Below are 12,975 nucleotides of genomic sequence, written 5' to 3' on the forward strand. Positions count from 1 at the left end.
AAAGGTGTTATTAACATTTGTTCAGCAAACCAATTACCTAATGGAAATGTACCAAAGCTTGTAGTAGTGACAGTAAATTGTATATAGTTAATGGTTTTCTGTTGAAAATGTATCCTGCTGAGGGGTGGGGTGGGTATTGATATTTTCATTGTATAATTCATATTTATGTTATTCACAATATGTATTAGGCTAATCATCAAACTTTTTATATTATTTAATACATATAAAGAATTAAAGTTACATCCTATGTGAGGCATCTATGTGTTTAAAGAATAAACAGAAAAATATTGAATTATATCTGATGCATAATTTCCCCATTACTTAAATATAGGCTCTGATGAGTTTTTTAAGACATAATGCTTACTTTTAAAAATATTTATTTTAAACCTAGTCTCTTTTTTTCAATGATGAATTTTGAAACAGTTCTAAATTATCCAAATATCTATTTAAATTAAGGCAATGCTGAGAAAGATTGTGATGTCTTCATATTATAGTACTACTGTAAAAATTAGATTTAAAAAAAACTAATAACTACTATATGCTTTAAAAAATTGAATAAAGTTTAGGAGCTTTGTTAAAGAGCAGCTATTGAGCAAAACTTTTAGCACAATATGTCCCTGCTCCATGCAATCACGCTATATTTCTGTCATGTTGAAGCAAAAAATGTTCATCATTTTGTCAGCTCTGGCTGAAAAACAGAGAATTACCTTCCCAAGCTCTGGAGATTTATGCTTTTAATTACCTCCTATCTGCTTCACTACCCTCCAAACCTAAGAATCAATATAAATAGTCTTATTTATGGGAAAAATGTAAAATGACAAAAGCTGGTTATCATTTTCTAGATTTTCCATTTGATGCTATTGATTCCTTCTATTTTTAATACTATACCTTTTTCTCTTGACAGAATCAGTTGGTTTTTCAAACTCACAATATTATTCATTTATCTAATAATTTGTACTGCTTAACAGCAGATATAAACTTTAAAACCAGCTTTTCAGTTCCTAGCCCAGCAATAAGATTATTATCACTGTGGTATCTCTTTATTTAATCATCTGCTGCAGAGTTCCATTTAAGTGTGACTTCTCCAATCCCCTCATCATAAACTTACTTTTCAGCGAGGACCAACTTCCATGGCTTATTTTGTTTCTAAATAAGAGGCTATATTAGCATAGGGGAAATAGCACCCTTGAATACACAAATACATAGCTTATATATAATTATACATCTAGTCGTCCCTCAGTATCTGTCAGGGATTGGTTCCAGGACCTCCCTTGGATATCAAAATCTGTGGATGCTGAATTTTCTTATATAAAATGACAGAGTATTCATATATAACCTATATATATCCTCCTATACTCTTTAAATAATGTCTGAAGTATTGATAATGCCTAATACAATGCAAATGCTGTATAAATAGTGTCATACTGTGTTGTTTAGAAAATGACAATCCTTATTGTAGGGAATATAAGTATTCCCTACAGATGCATTTTTCCCCCAATATTTTTGAACTGTGGTTGGTTGAATCCATGGAGGTAGAACCTATGGATATAAAGGACCTACTATATATAATTTATATATATTTATATAAATAGAACCATAAAGGAGTTAGTTTCTACCCTCAAGAGCTTTCAAGAGAAATAGAGCAGATGTGAATGGGTGAGTGGCAGTGGTTGTATACATGTATGTGAGAGAGGGAGCCATTAATCCATAACTTTAACACACGTGGAAATATGTGACAGTGGTCTTGGTGGAGAGTCAAATATTGGGAACTGAATGTTTAAAAGTTTTCCCTGTTAGGGTTGGGGTTGTGACTCAGAGGTGGAGCGCTTGCCTACCATGTGTTGAGGCACTGGGTTCGATTCTTAGCACCACATAGAAATAAAATAAAGTTAAACTATATTATATACTAGTTAAATAGTATATATACGTGTCCACCTATAACTAAAAAAATTTAAAAAAAACTTGAAAAACTTTTCCCTATTATTAGTGACTGAAAATTCTGGAAGTATAAGATAAACTTATTTTTTAAAAAATACTACACTGGTTAGAGTTCCAATTGAAAGGCTTAGTATTTTTTTATTTTTTTTTTTTATCTTCTAGAGGTCATTTTAAGTGAAGTACTTCTGAATTTAAAGTAATGAATCCAGCTATTAAGCTAAAAAATTGCTTAATAAAGACACTAAAAATGTTCAAGAAAGACAGGGAAAAAAGAATATTTGTTCTATTTTTCTACAGAGAAAGAGGAAGAAGGGAAAAAGAAGAGGAGAGGGAGAAGATTGAGTAGAGAACAAAGGAAGGAGGTTTATAGAACACAAAGGAAGAGAAACACTGATAAGAGTTAAAAATAGCCAAAGAAGTCAATAGCAAATTGGCAGGAACCCATAGAAGAATGTTACATAATAATAATAATAATAATTATTATTATTATTATTAAACAGCTTGATCCTTCAGAAAGCCCAAGCAAATGCCTTGTGGCTAGGGTCTCTTCTGCTTTTGCTGCAAGAGACATCTTCAAAGGCAGTGGCTAACTGGGTTTCTGTGTCCTGGCCACTCTGACTTCTCAGACAACCACAGCTGCTGCAGGGACTTGCTGCCTCATGGCAGCTGGTGGAGAGGTGGAGTTAGGTTTGTTGGCCAGAGGAGGTGGAGGACCTGCCAACATGAAGTGGAAAGGGAGTGAGTGTGGGACCCAAAGTTGTAGCTTTCTCTCTAACCTCATGACTGCCTAGGTCTCTGCAGGATGAGGCCAAGGCCTCTAGAGCAGAGACAGCACTAGGGCCTCTGAAATGACAGATGGCCCATGGGGGCAGCTGGTTTATGCACTGTATTATTTTAGCTGCTAAAAGAAATCAGGAAGTGGGAACAAGATAAAAACTCAAAAGAATGAGAGAAAGATCCAGGAGAATATAACTTTATAATATGATTTTATCTAAATGAAAGCTGGAAAGATGACAAAGACACAAATCCAGAGTAGGTGGCACTGCAGAAATACAAACTGTACACTAATGTAGTCATGGGAACTGAGGGTGATATTGAATGACTACATTTTCTGAAATTTCAGAGAAATTTACAGTATAGAAAGTCACCTACAGAAATATTCACACAAATGACAAATACTTGGTCCCCCTACTATTTTAACTTATAAGCAAACCTTCAACTTCCTGCCCATTGTACTTAATCATCCTAATGGAATTCAATGAAAGGGCATGAGGTCATCTCTTTGTCTTAAGACATGAGAAAGCATAAATAACATAGCCAAAAGAAGAGAGGGGTGAAATAAGAGGTAAAGATATTGGATAACCCCAAACCAAAATAAACACAAAGAACAACATCAACAAAAATCACAAACCTAGAAAGTACTACCAAGTAAGATAAAATTAAAAATTGTGAACTATAATGTGATTCAAATTTGAGATGCTGTTCAAAAAGTAATACTGTAAGTTTTAAAATTCAAATGAATCAGCTCCAAATGAGTAATGAAAGCCTATGGAGTCAGTACTTAGGGACAGTATTGTGGTATTAATGATGAATTCCAAAATTTCAGGGATATTGAATTAAAGTATATAAAACTTGAATTAAAAGATCATTATGTTCTCATTTGATTTGCCTATAAAGCATAAAGGACCCAGTTATAGATTAAGGATATTTATAATAAACTGTGTTCTGTGGTAGTAGAAATAGTAGTATAATAATAATGCTGTCATAAAAAAGTAATAATATTGTTATCAAACTAAGTTTTTAAAAATATATATAAGAAAATCAAGTTGCTCTGCTCTTATGTAAGAATCTGTTTAAATTCATATCATCCTTCTGCTACTATTTCCAAGGAACTGAAATTAATATGTAAATTAGTTCCTATCTGCCAACTTTCCACTTAGCCAAAAAGAAAGAAATGTTAGCTTTTTTTTTTTTTTTTTAAGGTACTGTGGATTGAACTCGAGGCCTCACATGTATTAGCAAACTCTACCCGTGAGCTACATTCCAGGCTTCCAAAAAAATTTTTAAGGTGTATGTTAGCTCATTTTCCTGGCAAGTTAACTCTGGAAATGACACTTCCAGGTAAAAAGCAAAAATTCAGATTTAGGCTTATCAATTTATGACCATACTACCGTTATAATGCATCCATTCATTGGGAGAATAAGGGGGCATTCAGGCTAAGGACAACTTCACTAAGCTTCTACCATGTTGGAGGAAAAAAGGTGGTTAAAAAGAAAACAGAGATTGGGGTCTGCATACATTTGGGCAAAAGTCTGGGATCAGTTGGAAAGAATATTATTCCTGGACTGCAGAGCTTGCCCCTTGGCAAAGTTAATGGTGTTAATTTGTAAAGGTTCATTTGGGAAATGTTTGTGATTAATGCCTGCTCATTTACATAACACTGTATTGTGTAAATAAAGCTGTGTCCTTTTGCTTTCCAACAGTGGAGTTCTACCGAGATGGTAAAAGCTGGACAAAGCAGGCTACAGAACACTTAAACTAGGTCACATTGAATTTTAATGCACAGGCCTTCCCTGGTTCGTTTTATATGGGTAATGGAGAACTGCAGAATGCAGTCTGTTTACTGTGCAAATTTGCCTTCCAGATTTTTCAATAAACATATTTTCTACACTGAGGAGTGAAGCCAATTCAGTCTCAGGCTGATTTAGAAATGTTATTAAAGAAAATAAGGATGAGCATCTTCTTAATTCTTACATTAAAATGTAAATAGGGTAATTATAAAATAATAAACTCTCCCCCAAATAAAAAATGCTCAGTTTCAGAGTTTAGTTATGCAGATAGTAGCACCATTACTAAACACTGAGAACATGTATATGTCACATTTGTGAATTTGCCATCCAGACTCTGTGACTTTACTGCCCAAATCTAAACATGACTCAGAAGTTTAATTTCTTTCTTTATTATCAACAGAGCTTTTTGAGCAGTCAGAGAGAGGCTGGTGGTCATATACTTATGCGTGCACAATTGTCCCTGTCTTTATTAGCACACAGGGAGAAAGTGGTTGATTTTGAATGGAACTCAAGTCAAAGCTGAACCTAATCCCAGAGAAATTCTAGGGCTTAGGAAGAAAATTCTTGTACTTCTCCTCACTCAACCCATGGTACAAAATTAAAAATAGAATTTGACTGGGTACAGTCGCATACCTCTGTAATCCCCGCAACTTGGGAGGATGAGGCAGGAGTTCAAATTCAACCTAGGCAACTTCAGGAGACTTTGTTTCAAAAAGAAGAAAAAAAAAAGGTGTTGACTATAACTTGGTGGTAGAGCACTTACCTACTACGCATGATACCCTGGGTTTAATCCCCAGTGTCACAAAACAAACAAATAAACAAACTAAAATAGATAAATAAAAAATAAATAAAAACGGCTAGGATGTAGCTTGGTGGTATAATCCCTCAGTGGTATAGAAATCCTGGATTCAATCCCCAGTACTGAGGAAAAAAAAAAAAAAAGCAAAAACAAAACAGAATTTGTAGTCATTTTTTTCTGTTTTAGCTGCTGTTCCATCTGTAAGATATAGGTGTTCATATTCCACCCTGCTATGGTATTGTGGAAATTATTTTTGTCATAGAGCTGTAGTGGTCCTCCCAAAGGTCAGGTTCATTTCAGGTCTTATTAGAGAAGAGGAAACAGGTTGATAATTTTGAAGTGATTCACCAAGTTCAGAATTAGGACTTAATGTTCATGTTCAAGGACTCTTAGTCTAGTGTTCTATATCACTAACCTTGGACTAAGAAAAACACAGAATAGGAGACCCAAAACACATTCTGGGGGTTGCAGATTAAGGACAAATTCTAGATATTCTTATTCCTATTGTTTGACAGTAAAAGTTGCTGCTGGATTCTGGAGCCTAGCAAAGTGTTTGTCATTGAGGGGGAGTCAAATTCTCAGAAAATAAATAAAGTTATGAGAGACAACATAATATGAAGAACTGTGGATTTAGAGGCAAGATACCCAGATTTTTGTCCTAGCTCTGTCATTTACTGACTATATCGACTATAAAAACCTATTAAATATTAAAAGATGGGAAACCCAAGTGTCTATCTATAAGGGATGAGTTAAATAAATTATAATACATACATATGTAGACTATGTTATCTATTACTTTCACAGCAAATTATCATAAAACTAAAACATACAAATTTATTGTTTTACAGTTTAGATGGTGAGAAGTCTGATGTAGGTCTCACTGGGCTAAAATCAAGCGGGTAGCAGGACCGCTTTCCCTTCTGGAGATTCTAGGGGCAAATTAACTTCCTTCCTTTCCCAGCTTCTAGAGGCTGCCAACATTCCTTACCTTGTCCGCTGCTGCCCGCCAACCTTTTTTTACTTTTAAAGCTAACAATGGCCAGTCAAGTTCTTCTTACATTGCATTACTCCAGTTACCTCTTCTATTTTCAAATAGCCTTGTCATTACATTATCCAGGATGATTTTTTGTTGGTGGTGTTTTAGGGCCATCTTATTAGCACTCTTATTCCTCTTCACCAGGTACAGTAACATATTAATATATTAGGTTTCGGGGTTTAAGACGTGGAAATCTTTGTCTACCACATTTGTGAAAGAAGAGAAAGGAAGCTCTCTACATTGTGAGAGGGAAAATTCTCCAAGGTATTATTATTTTTATTTTTTATTTTGTAAAAAAATACATAGCAAAGAAAAGCATAAATAATATGTAGAAAAGGAAGGAAATAAAAATATATGTTCACATTTAGTTGGTGTTACATAAGCAAACTCTGGAGAGATATGCAAAAATATTAAAGAGGCTAAAAACTGGAAATGATGGCAAGGATGGTAGGAAGATTGAGAATGGGACAGAACAAGATTTTTCAATGTATCTTTTAAAATCATTACACTTTTTGAACCATGAAAACATGTTTCTTTAACTCGAATGATTCAAAATTGCCCCAAGATCCCATTATTAACTTGACTCTCAAAACCTTCTGTTTTGAAGAGCCTATCAACAGTTTTGTTATTTTTTCTTCTTTAAAACTCAAATCTTAACAGGCAAATCCTCATTTTTTTAGTGGCTTTATAACAAACAATTCTCTAACTTTATATTCTTGGGCTTCATGAAATTCTACATCTTTGCGACACTTTGAAAATTTTATTTTGAAATCCATTTGTATTGTACTGTGAGATCTTCTCAAAATCTAGCATTGCTGCAGTGAGAAGGCTAGTGTTAGAGATGGAGCATGTCTTTAGGTGGGTATTCATTTTCAAGAGGCCTGTTAAGTATTGGGACATTTTAATTTTATATTCATACAGTTATGGAGGTGAGGCTTTAATTTTTCTATGTAACTATAAAAATTTGGACAATAAGTGTGTAAAACTGCTAAATATACTTGGATGTATTTCAGTATTTATTATTCTGGCTGTTCTTGGAAAAGTTCTTTATTATGCCTTAAATCTACTAGTAATATCATGGTCTACTGCATTTAGTAGTTATATCCCCATTATAAATTAATCTTTTATTCATAAAATATTTTGTGGCACATATCATTAATTATTCCTAGTCAGGTTTAATAAGGTATATATAAATTCCTTTAAAGATATTCAGTTGTATGGTTTTTAAAAAGCAAAGACAGGGCTGGGGTTGTGGCTCAGTGGTAGAACGCTCGCCTACCATGGGCAAGGACTTGGGTTCGATCCTCAGCATCACATGAAAATTAATTAATTAATTAAAGATATTATATCCAACTACAACTAAAAAATAAATATTAAAAAAATAAAAATAAAAAACAAAGACAGTCATGTAACCACTATAGCACTGAAGGTATAAGATATGCTCATCACTCAAGAGTTCTCTCATGCCCTTTTGCGCACAATTGTCTAATCTTACCCTCAGCCTCAGTGAAACGCTGATCTGACTATTCCCATAGTTTTGTCTTTTGAGAAAGTAAAGCAAGTGCGGCTGTACTGTGTGTAGTCTTTGTGTTCAACTTCTTTCATTTTGCATGTTGCCTTGAGTTTTGTCCATGTTGTAGCATGCATGAGTACTTTATTTCTTTTTATTTCTGAGTGGTATTCCATTGTATGGCTACATTGTTTGTTTCTCCATCAGCTGATGGATAGTTGGGTTGATTTCAATTTTGGATGGTCATGAATAAAGTTACTTTAAACATCACATATATAGGAATATTTGTTTTTATTTATTTTGGATAAATACCTAAATGCAAGATTGCTGGGTCACATGGGGAATGCATGCATAATTTCATAAAATTTCTTATAAATAATTGCCAAATTGTTTTACAAAGTGGCCACACCATTTTGTATTCTCATTATGTATGAGAGTTCTAGTTGCTCCTCATCCTAGCCTCTTGGTACCTTCAATTAATTTAATTTCCCACTTCTTTGTTTGTTTGTTAGTTTGTTTTAGTACCGGGAATTGAATCCAGAGGCTCTTAAACACTGAATCACATCCCCAGCCCTTTTTTATTTTGAGGCAGGGTCTCACTAAGTTGCTGAGGCTGCCTTTGAACATGTAATCCTCCTGCCTTAGCCTCTTCTGTCACCGGGATTATAATTTTAATTCTTCTAATAGGTAAAATGATATTTGATTGTGGTTTTAATCTGCATTTCTGTAATAAATATAATATATGGTTGATCATGTTGAGAATTTTTACGTGCTTGTCTTTCATATTTCTTCTTTGTTAAATGATGGTTCAAATAATTTATTAATGAATTTATGTTACTTAAGTGTTTCATATATAAGTCCTTAGTAGTTTCATATACAAGTCTTTTTCTTATAGTCTATACTTGTTTTTTTCATTTTCTTAAGAGTGTAATAATGTCATCCAAAGAACAGAATTTTAAAATTTTGATGAAACCCAATATGTCAATATTTTTATAGTTTATGTTTTTTGTTTCCTATCTAAGAAATTTTTGTCTAACAAAAGGTCAAATAGATGTTCTATCATTTCTTCTAGACATTCTAGTTTTAAATTTATATGATCCATTTGAATTAATTCTTATGTTTCATATGAGGTAGCAGTCAAGGTTCTTTTTTAAAAATTTGCATGTGCATATCTAGTTGTTCTAGCATTATTTCTGAAGTACTTCTGCAAGGTTATTGACAAGTGACTACATAGGCACATAAAGGTTTTCTGGACTCTGTCCTCCTCCATTGCTCAATGTGTCTAGTATTCTTTCTCCAATTTTATAGTCTCAATTACTATAGATTTTATAGTAAGTACTGAAATAAGGAAATGAAAGCTTTAAAAATTTGTACTTAAAAATGCTTGTGTTGTCCAGTGATTTTCTTTTCTGTGTACATTTAAGAAATTGTGTAATTTTCCACCAAAAAAAAGTCTTTGGTGATTTGATCAGGATACTGATGGGTCTATAGTTTGGGGAGAACCGACATCATCAGTATTGAGCCTTTAAATGAATTAAAACCATATTTTTCTCAGTTTATTTAGGTAAATTATTATTATTATTATTATTTTGGTACCTGGGATTGAACTCTGAGGCACTTTGCCACTGAGCCACATCCCCAGCCTTTTTTTGTATTTTGTTTACAGACAGGGTCTTACTGAGTTGCTTATGGTCTAAGTTGCTGAGGCTGGCTTTGAACTTGTGATCCTCCTGCCTCAGCCTCCTAAAACACTGGGATTATAGGCATGTGCCACCACACCCAACCCTATATTAAATTCTTGAAGATAAAATTTTATCAGGTACCAAAAAATTTCATAGAATTTCTGATTGTATTAAATATAATTTTGTAAATCATGACAAACATCTCCTTTTTCCTAAGGACAATCATTTTATTATGTTTACTATGTAAAATTATAAAAATATCATTTAATAGTATATGTGAAAAAAGATATCTATAATTTAATATTACTGAAAAACATTAATCCTGTAGCATGCTCTTTGTAAAATGGCTTCTGGGGTTGAGTAACCCAAGAATTACCAGAAATGATATGCAGCCTTCAGATTCTGATTTATATTGGTAATTGGCTTTACCTAATAATTTGATATTAAAAATATTCTACTATTATTTGTTTTGCTTTCCTATTACTTTATTTACACATTTTAAAAATCTACTTTTATTAAAAAGATTGATTTTTGTCACTCCTCCTCTTTTAACAGGATGATTATGCTGGCCAGATGAGGCAAATTATGAAGCTTTCCCTGTATTTCCATGTTCTAGAAAAATCTGAATTACATAGTAAATTATTCTCTAAGGTATTTAACAAGATTTTGCACACATATGAAATGTGACACTTCATATTGAAAGTAATAGCAATGGTTTTCTTCAGCATTCATTTCTTTTTAATTTTTTCTATTTTTTGCTATTTGACTATTTTTGACAATATGATTGGTGAGATTAAATGTAAAAGGTATAAGTGAGGCTGATTACATAGAGAAATTCTTAATTTCTGATATCAATCATTTCTTCTATTTTCAAGTTTAAAAAATTGAACTCAAATCCCTTAGAAATCTGGCACACGAAAATGAGTAGGCTAGCAATAGGAAGGGCTACTAGAGAGTGTGCAAATATGAAGAGATGTACAAGATTAAGACCGATTAGACTTCCAGCTTGACAAAACACAGGGGACAATGAAAAGATGATACTCACATCTGAGTTAAAGCGAAGCTGACAGACATTACAAGAAATAACTTGTTTCTTCTTTGGGGGAATGGATACTCCAAATGTGTGGTTAATGACTGCTTTTTGCACAGGATCCATCTGAAAAGCAAATGATTGAAATTAGTCAAATTTTATCTTCGAAGGATAGACAACAGTGTGCAAATAAAAGTATCTTTAGTATTCCTAAAGATTTTAATTCCCAGACAGAGATAATAAAGATTCTTACTAAATAGTAATGTTCTTAACTCCAAGAATTAAGAACAAAAACAAATGACAAAAACCCCACCTTTTTTGAAACTGCAACACAAGAAGAGACCACAAGAGAATCACCACATTCCAAGAAATCTAATACCTACAAAAGAACCTTGTACATCCTTAAAAGAATCGTAAAACAGAAACTTAAGATCCAAAAGTCAGAGTTAAAATTAAGTTGTTAATGTTTTCCCTGTAGAACTGGTAATACTCACAATGGTTTCAAGTGACCTCAGTAATGATTATTACGGACACATTCAAGTTCTTATTTTTAATTTATGATAAAATCATAAATAGCAGGCTCTTGTTACAGCACAGAAAATGTTAATCTTTATCTTAAAAAAATGTATTAACTTACGTATCCTATAGATTGAAATTCATTCTACTGGAAATGCATGTCACAATTGTACACTCAAATGTCTATAACACTGGTTAATATGCAACCCTGTTTAAATATTGGTCAAGTAAAGTTTTGATTTAACGCCTGTGATTTTCCTCCTTTTGGCTTGCATATATCATACATATTCAGAGAAATATACAATGATGAAAGTACTTGGTCACAGCAAAAGAGTGGCACACAGCCATCACAACACTAAGAAGAAGAAACACCTCTACTGCAGAATTTATAAAAAGAGACCTAGCAGTGATTCTCTTGGGTATTCCAGATAATAATCTCCAGCATTAACATCAGACAACTGGCAGTTCAAAAAACAATGTGCCGGATGAACAAAGCATTACTCATAAACAGATGTAACATGAACAAGGAAGGATCAACTGACGCCATCATCTAGGAAATCTCCTGAGGTTAGAGTTTAGAATTGGATTAGCTGATGATATTCGATAAGAAAGGAGAAATGAATACTATCCCTGATCATGATTATAAATGATCAAAGTATAAAATTAGCATCTAGAAAAATTTAAATACAGGGGAAAAGAGGGTGAATTGAGGGGTTACTGAAGAGTATATTACCCTATCTTTGGCTACAAGCTTAAGAAAAATGACAAGATAATGTATGCTCACTATAGAGAACAGATATAGTGGTAGTTTTCTCAAGTCATAGAACTGTTTTAATATCTTAACTGTAGTTATGGTTACATAATCTAAACATATCAAAGTTCATAAAACTATTCACATACCCTCCCCGCCAAATCAATATGTATGATAACTTAGAAAGTTAAAAAAAATGTGAAGAGTATTATGTTTAACTACCCAATACAAAATATATCCAGAAAAATCCAGGGATTCACTTTGTTCAAGGTTATAACTGATTAATTTTTTTATTTATGCTGGGGATCAAACCAAGACCACACATGCTGAGCAAGCACTCTACCACTGAGCTACAGCCCCAGTCTTTACATTTTATTTAATGAGAATAATAATAATAAAACTCTATGGGGTAAAGAAAATCTCAAAAAGTCAGAAATAAAACCTTAGTTTACTTTCTTTCTTTGTTCACTAGTTCATACATTCAAGACCATTCCATTCCCAAAACATAAAACTGTATTTTCTGAGCACAATTAATTAGTAGAGATGGCAAATCAGTTTGAAGAAGCTTAAAAATAAAATAGGCTAAACTTGACAGAATTTTTAAAAAATCCCAAAGTTTTGCAGTTAAAAGACAAAATATTTTATTAAGATATTTTCTGTTCCTAGGTTCTAAAAAATACTTTCCATCTGGTGATTTGTGAAATATATGGGAAAAAAGCATATGAGTATTTCCCAAATACTAATTTTCTCCATACTGCTTTCATTATTTTTGTCACATTCAATACTAATATTTTATTTAAAACTCAAATTAAAATATATTTTAAAAAATATAAACAAGAATATTCATAAAATCATAGTTTTAATTCTTTTCTACTACTCATTTCAAAAATATATTGAAAATTAACATTTACAATAAAAACTTTCACTACTTAAAATAAATACACATATGCTAGTTGTTTTCATTAACACAATATAGAAAAATAGATAAAAGACAAATCTACAAAAATCTAGCTTTAATCTTTTAGTAAACCAAGATAACTATTGAGGACTTCAATCCTTGAATATATATGTTCCTTTACATTTTTTCAGATTGTTAGCTTCCTACATATATTTTTAAGTAACTTCTAACAAAACTTTATTCTG

The 12,975-nt window shown here is 32.6% G+C and overlaps 1 protein-coding gene across 2 annotated transcripts in view; it reads right to left on the bottom strand.

Moving 5' to 3' along the window:
• Positions 1 to 12,975, bottom strand: part of Znf385b (zinc finger protein 385B) — a 152,945-nt gene that overhangs the window by 62,691 nt on the left and 77,279 nt on the right. For both annotated transcript variants that reach the window (XM_077799005.1, XM_026392022.2), the window contains exon 4: positions 10,581 to 10,691. In XM_077799005.1, the coding sequence (XP_077655131.1) occupies positions 10,581 to 10,691 (111 nt within the window). The remainder of the gene's footprint in view (positions 1 to 10,580; positions 10,692 to 12,975) is intronic.

Source organism: Urocitellus parryii, chromosome 1 (assembly GCF_045843805.1).
Source record: "Urocitellus parryii isolate mUroPar1 chromosome 1, mUroPar1.hap1, whole genome shotgun sequence".
Lineage (NCBI taxonomy): Eukaryota > Metazoa > Chordata > Mammalia > Rodentia > Sciuridae > Urocitellus > Urocitellus parryii.